Source organism: Elephas maximus, chromosome 20, assembly GCF_024166365.1.
Source record: "Elephas maximus indicus isolate mEleMax1 chromosome 20, mEleMax1 primary haplotype, whole genome shotgun sequence".
Classification (NCBI taxonomy): Eukaryota; Metazoa; Chordata; class Mammalia; order Proboscidea; family Elephantidae; genus Elephas; species Elephas maximus.
This window is the reverse complement of record NC_064838.1, coordinates 77,276,010-77,295,440: the sequence shown is the minus strand read 5'-3', so window position 1 is coordinate 77,295,440 and position 19,431 is coordinate 77,276,010. Positions and strand designations below refer to the sequence as shown.

At 36.3% G+C, this 19,431-nt stretch overlaps 1 protein-coding gene across 1 annotated transcript; it reads left to right on the top strand.

The window, feature by feature from the left end:
- Window positions 1–15,719: 15,719 nt before the first annotated feature.
- LOC126064088 (olfactory receptor 10AG1-like) lies at window positions 15,720–16,670 on the top strand. The gene has a single exon (XM_049862716.1). It carries the CDS (start codon window positions 15,726–15,728, stop codon window positions 16,668–16,670), a length of 945 nt encoding a protein of 314 aa, XP_049718673.1. The 5' UTR covers window positions 15,720–15,725.
- Window positions 16,671–19,431: the final 2,761 nt, after the last annotated feature.

Here is a 19,431-nt window from a genome sequence, read left to right as displayed (position 1 = left end):
GTGATGTCTCGAAAGTTCAGATAACTGATTTTTATTCTTTCCTTTACCAAAATCTTGAGCAAGTCAGTTCACGATCTTTCCCATCACTTTCACAGTTAATAAAATGGTAATAATGATAATACGTCCTAACAACTCACAGAATTATTAAGAATCTCAAATATCTGCCTAGGATGGAAAAGCATTTGGAAAAATTTAAAGCATCCCAAAATTGGTATGTTGGTTTTATTTACATAAAATGTATGGTGAAATCACTAGCTTTCTATATTTTATATTCAACTTTCTTGAGGGTATTTGTTCCAATTTTTTTTTTTTTTTGAGGGATGGAACATTCCACAATTTTAATTATCTAGAGAAGAAAATCTGCTTGCTTGAATGTTGGAATTATTTTCCTTCAGAAATGTAATGTTATTTTTTCTAATATGTGTTTCTCATATATTAGCCCACTGAACAGATATTATAAAAGTCAGTTAAACCTTACTTAATAGTCAAAGAAGACATTAAATAACCATTATATTATTTACTCAGGACCAATCAACAATTACAGGATTATGGCTTCTTTTACACTTGTACAAAATTTGTTCAGAGCTTCGCATTTATTTTTTTCTTGTTTCTCTACTCCCTATCTTTTCCAACAAGTTATTACGTAACTTTTAGAACTTATTTTCTTGGCACAATTACTTATATGATATCTATTATCAGCTAACATAATTGAAGTTGACTAGAAAATAAAATCTGATAACATACTTTATAACAATAGGCATTTGATTTTGCATATAATTTATTGATCTGTACATGAATGCCAGACAGAGCTCCATACTTTTCTTGAGCAAAGATCAATTATTTATTCTATTTTTTTTTCTTGTTTATTATATTGTCCCCATTTTCTGAGTAGTGACATTTATTAAGGTCTGGCCACTGAATGTAAGAGGTATCTAACATATGATTCGATGAACCATTTGCTGAAGATTTATACTGTCTTTTTATCATAATAGTGGTATTAATTCATACAACCTCAAGAAGATTTATTTAATAATATACACTGTGCATTCCTATCTGAATCCATTTTGAATGATTATGTATATATATGTATGTATATATACACACACATTGTTTATATATTTTTTTTATGTGTATATATATATATATATATGATTGACTGGAAACTGCCAGAAATACATGATGGATTCAGAAGATGACATGAAATGAGGGATAACATTGCCAATCTCAGATGGATCTCAGCTGAAAGCAGAGAATACCAGAAAGATGTTTACCTATGTTTTATTGACTATGCAAAGGAATTCGACTCTGTGGATCAAATTACGGATAATATTGGGGAGAATGGGAATTCCAGAACACTTGATTATACTCACAAGGAACCAGTGCGTAAATCAAGAGGCAGTCCTTCAAACAGAACAAGGGGATACTGCATGGTTTAAAGTCAGGAAAGGTGCACATGAGGGTTGTATCTTTTCACCATAATTAATCTTTATGCTGAGCAAAAATCTGAGAAGCTGGACTATATGAAGAAGAACGGGGCATTAGGACTTGAGGAAGACTCATTAACATCAAAACGATATGCAGATGACACAACGTTCCTTGCTGAAAGTGAAGAGGAATTGAAGCGCTTATTAATGAAGAGCAAAGTCTATAGCCTTCAGTACGGATTTCTCTTCAACATAAAGAAAACAAAAATCTTCGCAACTGGAGCAATAAGCAACAATATGATAAAGGGATAAATGATTGACGTTTTCAAGGATATCTTTTTTTTTATTTCATGGGTGTAATATATTGTGTTATCTTTTTTTTAAATAATTTTTATTGAGCTTTAAGTGAACGTTTACAAATCAAGTCAGTCTGTCACATATAAGCTTATATACACCTTACTCCATACTCCCACTTACTCTCCCCCTAATGAGTCAGCCCTTCCAGTCTATCCTTTTGTGACAATTTTGCCAGTTTCTAACCCTCTCTACCCTCCTCTCTCCGCTCCAGACAGGACATGCCAACACAGTCTCAAGTGTCCATCTGATACAAGTAGCTCACTCTTCATCAGCATCTCTCTCCAACCCATTGTCCAGTCCCCTCCTTGTCTGATGAGTTGTCTTTGGGAATGTTTCCTGTCCTGGGCCAACAGAAGGTTTGGGGACCATGACCGCCAGGATTCCTCTATTCTCAGTCAGACCATTAAGTCTGGTCTTTTTATGAGAATTTGGGGTCTGCATCCCACTGATCTCCCGCTCCCTCAGGGTTTCTCTGTTGTGCTCCCTGTCAGGGCAGTCATTGGTTGTGGCCAGGCACCATCTAGTTCTTCTGGTCTCAGGATGATGTAAGACTCTGGTTCATGTGGCCCTTTCTGTCTCTTGGGCTCATAGTTGTCCTGTGACCTTGGTGTTCTTGTTCTTCGTTCTCCTTTGATCCAGGTGGGTTGAGACCAATTGATGCATCTTAAATGGCCGCTTGTTAGCATTTAAGACCCCAGACACCACATTTCAAAGTGGGATGCAGAATGTTTTCATAATAGAATTATTTTGCCAATTGACTTAAAAGTTCCCTTAAGCCATAGTCCCCAAACCCCCGCCCTTGCTCCGCAGACCTTTGAAGCATTCAGTTTATCCAGGAAACTTCTTTGCTTTTGGTCCAGTCCAGTTGAGCTGACCTTCCGTGTATTGAGTATTGTCCTTCCCTTCACCTAAAGTAGTTCTTATCTACTAACTAATTAGTAAATAACCCTCTCCCACCCTCCCTCCCTCCCCTCCTCATAACCACAAAAGTATGTGTTTTTCTCAGTTTATACTATTTCTCAAGATCTTATAATAGTGGTATTATACAATATTTGTCCTTTTGCCTCTGACTCATTTCACTCAGCATAATGCTTTCCAGGTTCCTCCATGTTATGAAATGTTTCACAGATTTGTCACTGTTCTTTATCGATGCGTAGTATTCCACTGTGTGAATATACCACAATTTATTTAACCATTCATCCATTGATGGACACCTTGGTTGCTTCCAGCTTTTTGCTATTGTACACAGTGCTGCAATAAATATGGGTGTGCATATATCTGTTTGTGTGAAGGCTCTTATTTCTCTAGGGTATATTCCGAGGAGTGAAATTTCTGGGTTGTATGGTAGTTCTATTTCTAATTTTTAAGGAAATGCCAGATAGATTTCCAAAGTGGTAGTACCATTTGACATTCCCACCAGCAGTGTATAAGAGTTCCAATCTCTCCACAGCCTCTGCAACATCTATTATTTTGTGTTTTTTGGATTAATGCCAGCCTTTTTTTTTTGTTGGAGTGAGATGGAATCTCGTTGTAGTTTTAATTTGCATTTCTCTAATGGCTAATGATCGAGAGCATTTTCTCATGTATCTGTTAGCTGCCTCAATATCTTCTTCAGTGAAGTGCGTGTTCATATCCTTTGCCCAATTCTTGATTGGGTTGTTTGTCTTTTTGTGGTTGAGTTTTAACAGAATCATATAGATTTTAGAGATCAGGTGCTGGTCGGAGATGTCATAACTGAAAATTCTTTCCCAATCTGTATGTGGTATTTTTACTCTTTTGGTGAAGTCTTTAGATGAGTATAGGTATTTGATTTTCAGGAGCTCCCAGTTGTCTGGTTTCTCTTCGTCATTTTTAGTAATATTTTGTACTCTGTTTATGCCTTGAATTAGGGCTTCTAAGGTTGTCCCTATTTTTTCTTCCATGATCTTTATCGTTTTAGTCTTTATGTTTAGGTCTTTGATCCACTTGGAGTTAGTTTTTGTGCATGGTGTGAGGTATAGGTCCTGTTTCATTTTTTTTTGCAAATGGATATCCAGTTTTGCCAGCACCATTTGTTAAAAAGACTATCTTTTCCCCAATGAACTGACACTGGGCCTTTGTCAAATATCAGCTGCTCATATGTGGATGGATTTATGTCTGGGTTCACAATTCTGTTCCATTGGTCTATGTGCCTGTTGTTGTACCAGTACCAGGCTGTTTTGACTACTGTGGCTGTATAATATGTTCTAAAATCAGGTAGAGTGAGGCCTCCCACTTTCTTCTTCTTTTTCAGTAATGCTTTACATATCCGAGGCTTCTTTCCCTTCCATATGAAGTTGGTGATTAGTTTCTCCATCACATTAAAAAATGACATTGGAATTTGGATCGGAAGTGCATTGTATGTATAGATGGCTTTTGGTAGAATAGACATTTTTACTATGTTAAGTCTTCCTATCCATGAGCAAGGTATGTTTTTCAACTTAAGTAGGTCCTTTTTAGTTTCTTGTAGTAGTACTTTGTAGTTTTCTTTGTATAGGTCTTTTACGTCTTTGGTAAGATTTATTCCTAAGTATTTTATCTTTTGGGGGGCTACTGTGAATGGTATTGATTTGGTTATTTCCTCTTCGATGTTCTTTTTGTTGATGTAGAGGAATGCAAGTGATTTTTGTATGTTTATCTTATAACCTGAGACTCTGCCAAACTCTTCTATTAGTTTCAGTAGTTTTCTGGAGGATTCCTTAAGGTTTTCTGTGTATAAGATCATGTCATCTGCAAATAGAGATAATTTGACTTCCTCCTTTGCCAATCCGGACGCCCTTTGTTTCTTTGTCTAGTCTAATTGCTCTGGCTAGGACCTCTAGCACAATGTTGAATAAGAGCGGTGATAAAGGGCATCCTTGTCTGGTTCCCGTTCTCAAGGGAAATGCTTTCAGGCTTTCTCCATTTAGGGTGATGTTGGCTGTTGGCTTTGTATAGATGCCCTTTATTATGTTGAGGAATTTTCCTTCGATTCCTGTTTTGCTTAGAGTTTTTATCATGAATGGGTGTTGGACTTTGTCAAATGCCTTTTCTGCATCAATTGATAACATCATGTGGTTTTTGTCTTTTGTTTTACTTACATGGTGGATTACATTAATGGTTTTTCTAATATTAAACCAGCCTTGCATACCTGGTATAAATCCCACTTGGTCGTGGTGGATTATTTTTTTGATATGTTGTTGAATTCTATTGGCTAGAATTTTGTTGAGGATTTTTGCATCTATGTTCATGAGGGATATAGGTCTGTAATTTTCTTTTTTGTGATGTTTTTACCTGGTTTTGGTATCAGGGATATGGTGGCTTCGTAGAATGAGTTAGGTAGTATTTCGTCATTTTCTATGCTTTGAAATATCTTTAGTAGTAGTGGTGTTAACTCTTCTCTGAAAGTTTGGTAGAACTCTGCAGTGAAACCGTCTGGGCCAGGGCTTTTTTTGTTGGGAGTTTTTTGACTACCTTTTCAATCTCTTTTTTTGTTATGCGTCTATTTAGTTGTTCTACTTCTGATTGTGTTAGTTTAAGAAGGTAGTGTTTTTCTAGGAATTCATCCATTTCTTCAAGGTTTGCAAATTTGTTAGAGTACAATTTTTTGTAATAATCTGATATGATTCTTTTAATTTCAGTTGGGTCTGTTGTGATGTGGCCCTTCTCGTTTCTTATTCGGGTTATTTGTTTCATTTCCTGTATTTCTTTAGTCAGTCTGGCCAATGGTTCATCAATTTTGTTAATTTTTTCGAAGAACCAGCTTTTGGCTTTGTTAATTCTTTCAGTTGTTTTCCTGTTCTCTAATTCATTTAGTTCAGCTCTAATTTTTATTATTTGTTTTCTTCTGGTGCCTGATGGATTCTTTTGTTGCTCACTTTCTACTTGTTCAAGTTATAGGGACAGTTCTCTCATTTTGGCTCTTTCTTCCTTTTGTATGTGTGCATTTATCAATATAAATTGACCTCTGAGCACTGCTTTTGCTGTGTCCCAGAGGTTTTGATAGGAAGTGTTTTCATTCTCATTGCATTCTATGAATATCTTTATTCCCTCGTTAATGTCTTCTATAACCCAGTCTTTTTTCAGGAGGGTATTATTCGGTTTCCAAGTATTTGATTTCTCTTCCCTAATTTTTCTGTTATTGATTTCCACTTTAATGGCCTTACGGTCTGAGAAGATGCTTTGTAATATTTCGATGTTTTGGATTCTGCAAAGGTTTGTTTTATGACCTAATATGTCTTCTATTCTGGAGAATGTTCCCTGTGCGCTAGAAAAAAAAGCATACTTTGCAGCAGTTGGGTGGAGTGTTCTGTATAAGTCAATGAGGTCAAATTGGTTGATATTAGCAATTAGGTCTTCCGTGTCTCTATTGAGCTTCTTGCTGGATGTCCTGTCCTTCTCCGAAAGTGGTGTCTTGAAGTCTCCTACTATAATTTTGGAGGTGTCTATCTCACTTTTCAGTTCTGTTAAAGTTTGTTTTGTGTATCTTGCAGCCCTGTCATTGACTGCACTCCTGGCTCCAAAACAAGTCGCTGCCTCCCGGTGACTTCTCCTCTTGTCAGCCGCATCGCTGCGCTGCCTGCGTGCACTGGCTGGGCTTCTCCTGAGGTCAGTTCAGGGGGCTAGGTCTGCGCCCCATGTTTGTGCCGTCTCAGGATGCCGTGCTCAGCTCCCCTGCGCCCAGTCGAAAGCCCAGAACCAAGGTTTCCTGACTGGGATGCTGGCTCAAGGCTCTGAAAATAGTCGCTGCTTCTCCATGGTTGTTTGTTCTCAGTCTCTGTCACTCATGTCAACTCTTTAGATCTGTGTTTGCTTGTCAGGGTTCGTAGATTGTCATGTATGTGATCGATTCACTTGTTTTTCCTAGTCTTTGCTGCAAGAGGGATCCGAGGTAGCTTCTACCTAGTCAGCCATCTTGGCCCCTCCCTCAAGGATATCATTTTACTTGTATCCATAATCAACACCCATGGAAGCAGCAGTCAAGAAATCAAATGACACACTGCATTAGGCAAATCTGCTTCACAAGACCTCTTTGATGCCTTCAAAAGTAAAGATGTCAATTTAAGGACTAAGGTGTGCCTTACCCAAGCCATGGTGTTTTCAATCATCTCACATGCATTTGAAAGCTGGGCAATGAATAAGGAAGACTAAAGAACTGATGCCTTTGAATTATGTTGTTGGCAAAGAGTATTGAATATACCACAGACTGCCAAAAGAAGGAACAAATCTGTCTTGGAGGAAGTACAACCAGAATGCTCCTCAGAAGCAAGGGTGATGAGACTCTATTTCACATACTTTGGGCATATTTTCAGGAGGGATCTGTCCCTGGAAAAGGACATCATGCTTGATAAGTAGAGAGTCAACAAAAAAGAAAGGACCCTCAACAAAATGGATTGACACAGTAGCGCAACAATGGGATCAAGCATAACAATAATCACGAGGATGGCACAGGATCAAGCAGTGTTTCAATCTGTTTGCTATGGTTCACATAGGTTCACTATGAGTTAAAAATAACTCAACAACACCTAACAACAATGATTGTCTGTATACACACACACAGACACACACTCACAAGTGTGATTATCTATTCTGTCCCCTGCACAAAGACCATTTATGCATTATCCTATTAATAATAGTAACATCTTAGGCATAATGCCTCTCTGGAAAAATACGTGTGGAAACTAAGCATGATTATCTGCAAGATTGTAATAGTCACTAGGTTGTACTAAAACTCATTTTACCAAAGAGCTTTATGAGTTAAGGGAAGTATGTGTTCTTGGAGCATGTATCAAGAATCAACTCGACGGCACCTGACAACAGTAACAACGCAAAATGAAGTCCTGATACAAGTTACAACGTAGATGAATCTTTTAAACATTATACTGAGTGAAATAAGTAAGTTACAAAAGGAAGAATATTGTATAATCCTATTTACATAAAATATTTAGAATGGTCATGTGTATAGAGACCAATGTTTATTAGTGGTTTCCAGGGTTGGGCAAAAGGGAGGGGAAAGGGGGGGATTTCATTCCTTATGGGACGTTAAGCTTCAGTTAAGGATGATGGAAATACTTGGCAATCGCTTACGGTGATGGTTGAATAACAGAACAAACATGATCGATGTCACTGAGTGTTGCATGTGAAAAATATTGAAACGGGCCATTCTGATACCTTTCTTGTTATTACCCCCATTGCTACTTTAGGTATATTAAATTCTGCAAAAGACTAATGAGATATGTCGAGCTGTCCATATCCACAGAATTTATACATCGTATGAGAGCATGTTAAATACTTGCCATACCATACTCACTAAGGTACCAAAACCTACATTCCTGAGAACACATTTCACATCACAATAGGAATTCTAGGCTAATCTCTCCATCTCAAGATTCATAACTATCCACATCTGCAAAGTCCCCTTTAAGTAACATATTCACAGTTCCTAGGGATTAAGATGTGGCTATCTCTTGGGGACCATTATTCTATCACTATATACCAATAAAAAAACTAATGGGTTTTCTTTGAGACAGTACAGAACACCATAAAATATAAGTATTTAAATATTGAACCAGCAGTTATATGCCAAATACCAGTGCTAAAGAGAATGGACTTTATCACACATGGCTGGGAAACATGACATATATGTTCACATAGGAGAGCGAAGTTTTCTTCCTCTTGCAATACGATCAGTAGCAGTACAAGAATAAATAAAATGATAAGAAGTGGCACATATACTAAGACCCAAACTGTTGAAATGGCCAAGTAGAGCATTCAGAGGCTTAGAAAATATGGGAAGTAAGATCATAGGACTTTTTCTTCTTTTTATGGAGAGAAATTAAGATTATATTCATATAAAACTGATATGTGTTAAAATGCTTTTTGGATTTTAAAATATAATTTATACAAAGACATATCTTAAAATGAAGCAATAGATGTGCAAAGAAATATTGAGAACAGTATTAGAAAATAATTGGAAGGAGAAGATATAACTCTAAATACTAAACTAGAATTAGAAAAAATGCTAAATCAAAATCACATAGATAATTGAACAAATTAATTAATTATTAACTAAATATTTCAGTCTATAATCAAGTTTGGGCTAGACAAAATAGGAAGAGAGAAAGTTTTACATACCACTTTTGCCAGTGCTTTTTACACTTATGGGAGTCAACCTATAAACCTTACTGGGAACGAAGAAAAATTTATTAAAACTGTATTTTACCATTTGTTGTTAAAAAGTTGTAATTGTTACACTATAATTATCAGTGCTTTCATAGAGTGGTGGAAGAAAGTTTTCGTTATGTAGTCTTTTTTTTAACTTTCTACCTTTCCAAAAAAAAAATCCTTGGAATACTAGTAAAGAAATGAAATGTCCCATGTATCTGACCTAAATACATCTCAATAATGATGTGATTATTAGTATGATTTTTGCTAATTATCAAGTATTGAAATTTCATTCATTCCAAAACATAATTTTCAGTCTTTTGAAAACTTTGTAAGCTTACCTCAATAACAGCGGAAAGGATACCAGAGACTAAAGGGAGTAATGGCACAAGAGAGTAAAAAATATATATATATTTATATATATGAACAAATTCATGAGAACTTAGTTCTTAATACTAGAATTTATTACTTCCCTGGCAGATAGTGGCATCCTGAATGAGACAAACAACATGTAGAGGGTGCTCAATATCATGGTTCAGAGAAAACAGGCCACATACTATTTTGTGACTCCAAGTCACAAGGCAAAAATTCTTGATATATGTTCCATGAACATATACTTCCCTTAACTCATAAAGCTCTTTGATGAAATGAGTTTTAGTGCAATCTAATTGACTATTACAATCTCAAAGATAATCATGCATAGCAACCCTATGTACAGCAGAACGAAACACTGCCCGGTCCTGCGCCATGCTCACAATTGTTATGCTTGAGCCCGTTGTTGCAGCCACTGTGTCAGTCCATTTCATTGATGGTCTTCCTCACTTTTGCTGACCTTCTGCTTTACCAATAATGATGTCCTTCTCCATGGACTGATCCTTCCTGACAACATGTCCAAAGTATGTAAGGTGCAGTCTCACCATCCTTGCTTCTAGGTAGCATTCTGATTGCACTTCTTCCGAGACAGATTTGTTCAAAATTTTAGCAGGCCATGATATATTCAGTGTTCTTTGCCAACACCAAAATTCAAAAGCATCAGTTCTCCAGTCTTCCTTACTCATTGTCCAGCTTTAGCATACATATGATGCCATTGAAAATACTGTGGCTTGGTCAGGTGCACTTTAGTCTTCAAGCTGACATCTTTGCTTTTCAACACTTTAAAGAGGCCTTTTGCAGCAGATTTGCCCAATGCAATGCATCTTTTGATTTCTTGACTGCAGTTTCCATGGGTGTTGATTGTGGATCCAAGTAAAGTGAATCCTTGACAACTTCAATCTTTTCCTGTTTATCATGATGATGCTTATTGGACCAGTTGTGAGGATTTTTGTTTTCTTTATGTTGAGGTGTGAACCATATTGAAGGCTATTGTCTTTGACCTTCATCAGTAAGTGCTTCCAGTCCTCTTCAATTTCAGCAAGCAAGGTTGTGTCATCTGCATAACACAGGTTGTTAATGAATCTCCTTCTTATCCTGATTCTCCTTTCTTCCTCATATAGTCCAGATTCTGGGATTATTTGCTCAGCACATAGACTGAATAGGTGTGGTGAAAGGATACAGCCATGACACAATATTTCCTGACTTTAACCTACACAGTATCCCCTTGTTCTGTCTGAACAACTGCCTCTGGATATATGTACAGGTGCCTCATAAGCACAATTAAGTGTTCTGGAATTCCCGTTCCAATTCCTATTCATTTCTCTTTATGGCTGAGTAATCTTCCATTTTATGGATGTACCACACCCATCTGCTTGTGGTCATTTAGGTTGTTTCCAAATTTTAGCTATTACGAATCATGCTGCAATAAACACTGGTATAAAATTATCTGTTAATAGTCTTGCTTTTAGTAATTTTGAGTATATACTTAGTACTGGAATTGCTATATCATATGGTAATTCTATATGTGACTTTTTGAAGATCTAACAAATGTGTTTCCTCAACAGCTGTACCATTTTACAGGCAAGGGGTAAGTGTCCTGATTTCTTCCACATCATCACCAAAACCTATTGATTTTCAGTTTTTTTAAATCATAACCATCTTTGTGGGGCTAAAATAATATCTAATTGTCATTTTAGCTTGCGTTTGACTATTAACTAATAATGATAGGCACCTTTTCATTTTCTCATTGACCATTTGTATCCCATTTTCGGTGAAATACCTGTTGAAGTCCTTTTCCATTTTTTTTGGTTGAATTGTGTTTTTGTTAAGTTGTAGGGGTTATTTATATATTCTAGACATTATACCCTTATCAGATATATGGCTCCCAATAATTTTCTCCCAATCTGTAGGTTGCTTCTTCACTTTGTTGGTAAAATCCTTACAGAAAAATCACTTGGGTTTTTGTACACCAGCAATGAGCAATCTAAAAAAAAATCAAGGAAACATTTCTATTTGTAATGGCATTTAAAAGAATAAAATAACTCGGGATAAATTCAACCAAGGGAGTAAAAGACCTGTATAGACCTGGATAGACATTAAAGAAGACCTAAATAAAAGGAAGGATAGCCTGTGCTCATGGATTGAAGACCTAATGCTGTTAAGATGTTAATACTACCTAAAACAATCTATCCATTCAGTAGAATTCTCAACAAAATTTCAACACATAAGTTTTTGATTAACGTAGCAAACTGCTTGAGTGGCAGGCAAAATGGCTTAGTTCCATTAGAAAGTAACCTGGGAAAGAAGTTGTTCCCCAGGGCAGAGGCAATTTCCTATTTAAAGAGGACTATTATAAAAAAAAAAAAAAAAAAAAATTTATTTGTCCTGGAAGTAGAATACATTTTAGAAGGTGGTCAATCTGTTCTAATAAAAGTGAATTATTTAACTGTTACAAAAATCTTATTTGTCGTTTTCTGACTTTGAACTCAATCACTAAAGGTAAGCATGAAATTTACCTTAATCAAACAGGTAAGCATAAACTATTTCTGTCCAATATCAAATTTATTTTTATGTGTATCTTTGCCTTTTAAGCATCAGCAGAAAGCATTCAATTTTATAAAACTAAAATTTTTTTTTCTTTTGTTTAACTTCATACACTGCTCAGATAGTCATTTTACTTTCCTTATTTTCATTATTACAGGATGAAATGAGGATAAAAGGAGAAGAGCTCGATAATACAATGGGCCAATCTATCAAAACTTACAGTCTTCATCATTATCATCATTATCCTAAGTACGAACATTTATTGATTGATTACTCTATGGTAAGCATGGTTTTAAATATTTTACAAGTATTAAATCTATGGATCATATCTCAAAAAATATATATACGTATAAAGGACAAGGTAGTGAATGAATATAATTGAAATGTGTTTGTATCCTACTGCCATCTAAGGAATTATTTGTTTACTAAGAGTATCTGAAAATACTAAAGGTGTGTTGTTTTCTTTTTATCATTAGAGACTTCTACTAGAGGAAAAATTCCCCTGATTGCATTCACCAATTTCTAACATTTATTTCCTATCTTCTATTTTTAAACCCTGGTGACATACTGGTTAAGAACTATGGCTACTAACGAAAAAGTCAGCGGTTGGAATCCACCAGGCACTCCTTGGAAACCCTATGGGGCAGTTCTCTCTGTCCTACAGGGTCACTGTGAGTTGAAATTGACTCGATGGGAATGGGTTTGGTTTGGTTTTTATTTAGTTTTAAACTTGCTCTTAAATCAAGGTATAGATATGTGTGTGTGTACATATATATATATTATATATGCATATTTATATAATATATATATGTATACACTCCTCTGGCGAATATGTATATATACTCTGATGAAGCTTGGAAACCCTGGTGGTTAAGAGCTCCGGCTGCTATCCAAAAGTTAGACAGTTTGAATACACCAGACACTCCTTGGAAACTGTGTGGGGCAATTCTATTCTATTCAATAGGGTCACTAGGAGTCAGAATTGGCTCAATGGCAATGGGTTTAGGTTTGGTAATGATATTTTAGTTGATAACAAAATCTCTACCCCAAACAAAGTATGAAGATCACAAAACTAAAGTGTTTGAATAAAAATAGAAATGCCAACATGTGTATCTAGTTATTTTCTTTCTGAGTAGTATAAATAATAGCTTCTAAAGATTTGCAAAACCCAGATAGAATGTGAATGATTATATTTCTTACTTTAAAAGTGGCTTTACATTGAGAATCATTTTTAGTGTTCATAATAGTTTTCTCCTTTTTATAGAATAAAGATTTCAGTAGCTGTAGGAGATACAGAACACTAGATTCCTGTTTGCAAGCTTAGCTGTTTCCTTTTCTTGTTTCTTCAGACCTTAATTTCAGGTTTCTTTTCAGTTTTTTTTTTTTTTCAGGTGTACTGCTCTGCTTGATCAGTGGGAATAATGCAGAGAGGGAGTCTAAGATTGAGAGAAGAGTTTATGAAATAATCAGACAAAATAACGGGGATACAGTTTCTGAGGGCAATGGTCAGATCAAGTGTGGTTGGGGGATTCACGATGGTGACAAAAATTCAGAAAAATTTTTGACCATTTTCCATGCATTAGGCTCTAGATTGAATAACAAAGGTGACTGAAATGTGATTATAGTTTTGTAGAACAATGAAGTGAAAGAAAGTGTGGGCTGTGTAATCTAAAAAATTAAATCATATCATATTAACATTGTGTGTTAGACACTAGTTTCTGACCGTCCTGAAGATTCACAGGACCTTTAACATCCTCTACAATCCAATTTTCGTTGGGAGAACTGTGCCAGATAATGATTGTGAAAATCCCTTTAATGCTCCACTATTTAATCTAGAATATTGTAGATGCTAAAATAAGCGGTTATTTGTTTTTCCTTTACTTAGTCACAGAAAATCCATAGAATGTCCAAATGTTCCTACTGTCCCAATTGTGTCTCCTATAGGACATGATACAGGCCAACTCACGGCAACCCTATGGGACAGAGTAGAACCGTCCCAGAGGGTTTCCAAGGGGTGTCTGGTAGATTCGAAATGCCAACCTCTTGTTAGCAGCTGTACTTCTTAACCACTATGCCACCAGAGTTTTAATAACTTTAGTGTATAGACATAAGTGAGTCTCCTTTTTGTAAATGCTTAATCTCTATTGAGAGGTCCCAGGGAGGTTCAGACAGTTAAGTGCTGGAATACTAGCCAAATGGTTGGCAGTTTGAATTCACCCTGAGGTTCCTTGAAAGATAGGCCTGGCAATCTGCTTCCAAAAGGTCACGGGCTTAAAAATCCTATGGAGCAGTTATACTCTGAACACATGGGGTCGCCGTGAGTTAGAATGGACTCAACGCAACTAACCACTAAAAACAACCATCTGTGTTTACTTTGAAATTAATTTATACATAACATGGAAGTTATCTAGCATTCACTGAAAACAATATGGTGATGTGCTAATTTTTTAAGAGTGAATAAAGTGAGTATTATTCTTTAACACACACACAAAGGAACAAAAAAAATTACATCCTTTAATCTAGTAATGGTGGGAGTCAGGTCACCTTTAGGTAGGAGGCCAAACTTACTACCTGGAAATTATTCTAAAGACTCAATCAATTTGATTCATTTATATAATCTAGCAAGTAAGTTATTAAACCAAGTTATACGACTGCTAACTGAAAGGTCAGCAGTTCGAACACACTAACAGTCTGCTTCTGTATAGATTTCAGCCTTAGAAACCCTATGGGGCAGTTCTACTCTGTCCTATAAGAGCTCTATGAATTGGAATCAACCTGACGGCAACAAGTTGGTTTTTTAGCTACACGGATATTAATAAATCATGTTTTGTTGAACAAAATACTAAGCATTGCATAGAAAAAAATATCGAATCCTATAAGAAACAAAGTAGGAATAGGGGTAAGAAAAGTACATAATAGAAATTGACAGTCACAGCCTAACACACTCATGTGTGTGCAACATGCACTGTGTGCAAGAGAGAAGACTGAATCGCACAACTGAGGTCGGCAGGAAGACAGCAAGTAGTAAGAATGGAATGATTTAGGAAAATATTATGGATGAGTTGTGGTTAATGTTTCTCTTATACAGCAGGTGTGTATAAAGAATAAATAAGTGAACATTCTCTTAATTGCTTTCTTAAGCATAAATGCTAGGTGAACTTGTTTCTAGCTTATGCCTGACTACAAAATGTGAATAAAAATGATGACTTCTGACTTTGCAGACCTTACATTGAAATATAAACAGATATTTAAAGTTTAAATATCAGTTCATAACATTTGGCATTAACTCATCATCATGTTTTATAACAAAAAAGCCTCAATTTAAGGTATGTTTTTTTTTTTTTTAAAGCAAAACAAGGTTTTTGAGATACCATAGGAAAAACACCATTTTCTATTAACTGCATTTAAATGGTTCAATACTGTAATAGATTACTTACAGAGTATTTCTTTGGGTAATAAGAATTAATTTTCAGTTGATGACACTGGAAAGCAGAGTTGAGAGGGAAGCATGCCAATAAAGGGATGAAATAATTGCTATCATTGAACATAATTTCAAATTTAGAGATTTTGAATGTTTATGTGAATACCAAAATTTAAAATCACATATGCCATCAACAGAAACAAGGAAATATAAGGAAACCCTTAGCAGAGGAAAAAAAAAAAAAACAGAAAATGTTTCTTATGGATTTATTGACCAATAATTTAAAAATACACTTGACCATCTTTTTAGAGTAACTGTCATTTGTAGGATTTGTGCTTATAAGAACTGGCAAAATTGTAAGGTGTACTATCCCCGGTTTGCAAGTGAGAGTACAAAAGCCAAGAAAAGTGAGGTAACTTGTATTTCTGATTTAATCTTTCCTACAGATGAAACACGAACTGAAAAAACCTGAAGGCAATGTCTCTACAGTGATGCGATTTGTACTGCTGGGATTTTCTGACCTTTCAAACCTCCAAGGATTTCTTTTTGGAGTGTTCTCCATCATTTACCTAATTATTATAATTGGAAATAGCCTAGTAATAATACTAACCAGACTCGATCCTGCATTACAGAAACCCATGTATTTTTTCCTGGCAAATTTTTCCTTATTGGAAATTTCTTATGTAACTGTCATTCTCCCCAGGATGCTAATCAATCTTTGGACTCAGGACAGAAGCATTTCTGTGCTGGGATGTGCCACCCAAATGTGCTTCTTTCTTATGCTGGCGGCCACTGAATGTTTCCTCCTGGCAGTGATGGCTTATGACCGCTATGTGGCCATTTGTAACCCTCTGCACTACCCTCTAGTCATGAACCAAAAGATGTGTGTCCAGCTAGCAGTTGGCTCCTGGATCATTGGCATCCCAGTCCAGATAGGGCAAACAGCTCAGATTTTCTGTCTGCATTTTTGTGATTCTAACAAAATCAACCACTTCTTCTGTGATATCCCTCCAATTATCAAGTTGGCCTGTGGGGACACTTTTGTTCATGAGATGTCTGTCTATACAGTAGCTATGTTGTTTGTTGCTCTTCCTTTTATGTTGATACTTGCCTCCTACAGTAAAATCATTTCCGCCATTCTAAAGTTGCCAACAGCCTCAGGACAGGCTAAAGCCTTCTCCACATGTTCTTCCCACCTGCTGGTTGTGGTTTTATTCTTTGGATCTGCTACCATCACCTATTTAAGACCCAAGTCCTATCATTCTGCAGGAGCAGACAAGCTGCTCTCTCTTTTCTACACCATAGTGACTCCGATGTTTAATCCCATGATATATAGCCTTAGAAACAAGGATGTTGTTGCTGCACTGAGAAAATTCTTTCTTAAAAAGTAGCACGATGAGGTAGCCAAAACAAAACCGAACCCAGTGCCGTCGAGTCGATTCTGACTCCTAGCGACCGCATAGGACAGAGTAGAACTGCCCCATAGAGTTTCCAAGGAGCACCTGGCGGATTCAAACTGCTGACCTTTTGGTTAGCAGCCATAGCACTTAACCACTACGCCACCAGGGTTTCCATGATGAGATAGAGAGCAACCTAAATATCCATCAGTAGATGAATGTGGTGTAGACAATATTATGCAGTCAGAAAGAGAAATAAAGTCCTGATACACACAACACATGGATGAAACTTGAAAACTTTATTCTGAGTGAAATAAGTCAGTCGCCCAAGGACAAAGACTTCATGATCTCGCTTATAAAACATGGAAATATATAGCAGCCAAAGATTAGTAGTAATTAAGGGGGTGAGGAATAGGATAATTTTTGCCTAAGGGGCATTGAGTTTATGTTAATGGTGGTGGAGTATTTTGTAAAAGGGTAATGATAGTGGTTGCCCAAATAATGTCACTGAATTATGAATGTAGAAATTGTTGAATTGACAAATATTTTTGTGTTTTTTTACTACATTTTTAAAGTAGTATGATGAGCTTAATTATTAATGTTTTAAGTGTGTGTCAAACACAGTTATGAAACATTTCAAGTCTCTACATTTCCCCATTGGCAAGTCAATCACTTCAGCTTATGATGTACTTTGAGATACCTAGCTTCAAGTTTACTATGCTTGAGTATATACTTGTAAATTGGTCTAATTTCCTGTTTCATGTCTAAACAATAATCTTGTTGTATAAATAAAAGTGTGATCTGTTCCACATTTTCTTTATAAAAAATAAGAATAGAACTCAAGCTATTAAAATTTTTGGTTTAAATATTCTTGCAAGCATACAAGATTAGTTGCCTTAATGAATTAGTCATCTAAATCTTCATACTTGTGTTTACCAACATCCTTTTATGATTCTACATCACAGATACTGGACAATAAATTAATTACTTAAAAATAAAAACACTGGAGTCGATTTCTCTGGACAATAGTGAATCAAAAATGAGTGTTTATTGAGTAACTCAATGAGAGCATGGATAAATGTATACTATTTTAGAGCATCAATGAGCATTGAGAGCATATTTATTAAACCTACTATGTACCTATGTGGGACTGTTGTTAGCTGCTGTACAGTTAGCCCCACTCATGGTGAACCCATAAAGAAAGGAACGGAACTCTCCTCTTCCTGTGCCAGCCGCATGATTGGTTGTGTGGGTCAGTCTATTCTGATCCATAGGATTTTCATTAGCTGATTTTCAGAAGTAGAGAGCCAAGCCTTTCTTTCTAGTCCGTCTAAGTCTAGAAGCTCCACTGAAACCTGTTCAGCGTCATAGTAACATTCAAACCTACACTGACAGATGACTGGTGGCTATGCTTGTGGTGCATTGGCCAAGAACCGAACCCAGGTCTCCTGCATCAAGACAAGAATTCTAACACTGAACCACCAATGCCCCCCATATAGAGTGTTTCAAATCATATTCCCAAAAGAAAGCTTACTTACACTTAGTTCTCTCCCTAGTAACTTCCTGCCAGAGCACAGGATGTAACAGAAAACTCCTACTCACCTCAAACAGTTTAATTTACAGATATTTTTATGTCCTTTTTAGCAATTATGGCCAAATGCTCTGGCATATTTCATCTCTTTCACGACTGCACTCCAAACAGCAACTCCAAAACCACTTCAGATTTTAAAAGAAAAAAATCTTTGAGATAAAAGGGGAAGAAAAAGTTGAAAATTATTTCTTGATTCCCCAAAGCCACACCATTGTGACTATATTAGTTTGGCTAATGTTTGCCAATTTTAGTCTTTTCTAACGTGTTTGAAATGATTAAACCTTTCAACTGGCATTATCAAGAAAAGTGACCATCTGTCAACAGAGCCATTAATGCCCATCCTGCCAACTCCAAATCCTCAAGCCAACAATTCTCATGAAGGGATTATTCAGGGCATCTGTCCCTAAGAACTTCTACTAGCAGCTCTCTTGACTTCGTGACATTCTGTAAATTAGTTATGATTGTACAGATGTATACAAGGCAATTTTAGTTCCTGTTTTATAGTTATATTTCTGCATCATACAGCTGTTTACAACTTCTGCCATCTGACATGATGTCCTACAGTTATGTACTTATTTTTTTTTCTTTATGAGTAAAATGCATGTATCAAACACCTTATATGTGTATGCGAAACACCTCAGAGGATTTGGTTCCTTAGTTTGGAGGTATAGGCTCATGGTTTTACGGGATATCCCAGTTACTTGGCCTAATAACATGTTTACTGTGTCTGTTCTACGTCATAGTTCATTGTGTAGTGCCTTGTGTCTTAAAGCTTGCAAGCAGCCACCCAATACACAGCAATTGGTCTTTATTTATTTGGAGCAACAGAGGAAAAAGGACAGTCACGAATAGAAGGAGGATATGGAATGTGTGGCCACTTGCCTCCATAAACAATTGCTTCCTTTGGCTTGAGAACAGAAGAACTACCTGATGCCTGGCAACCATTTCTGAACATTTTGACCAAAGATTCCATAGAGGAGTCCTGAACAAAATGCAGGCTAGAATTTCAAATCCTCATGGACTCCAGACTTTCTGGAGCCATGAAGATTGGATGAACCCCTGAAAGATATTACCTATTACCCTGAAGATAACCTTTAAACCTTAAACCAGAAATGTCCCCTGAAGTCATCTTGAGCCAGAACAATAGTTTAGCTTACTTGCTAA

What these genes read in the sequence shown, in the direction of transcription:
- LOC126064088 (XM_049862716.1), top strand. Translation starts at nt 15,726, where the DNA reads ATGAAACACGAACTGAAAAAACCTGAAGGCAATGTCTCTACAGTGATG.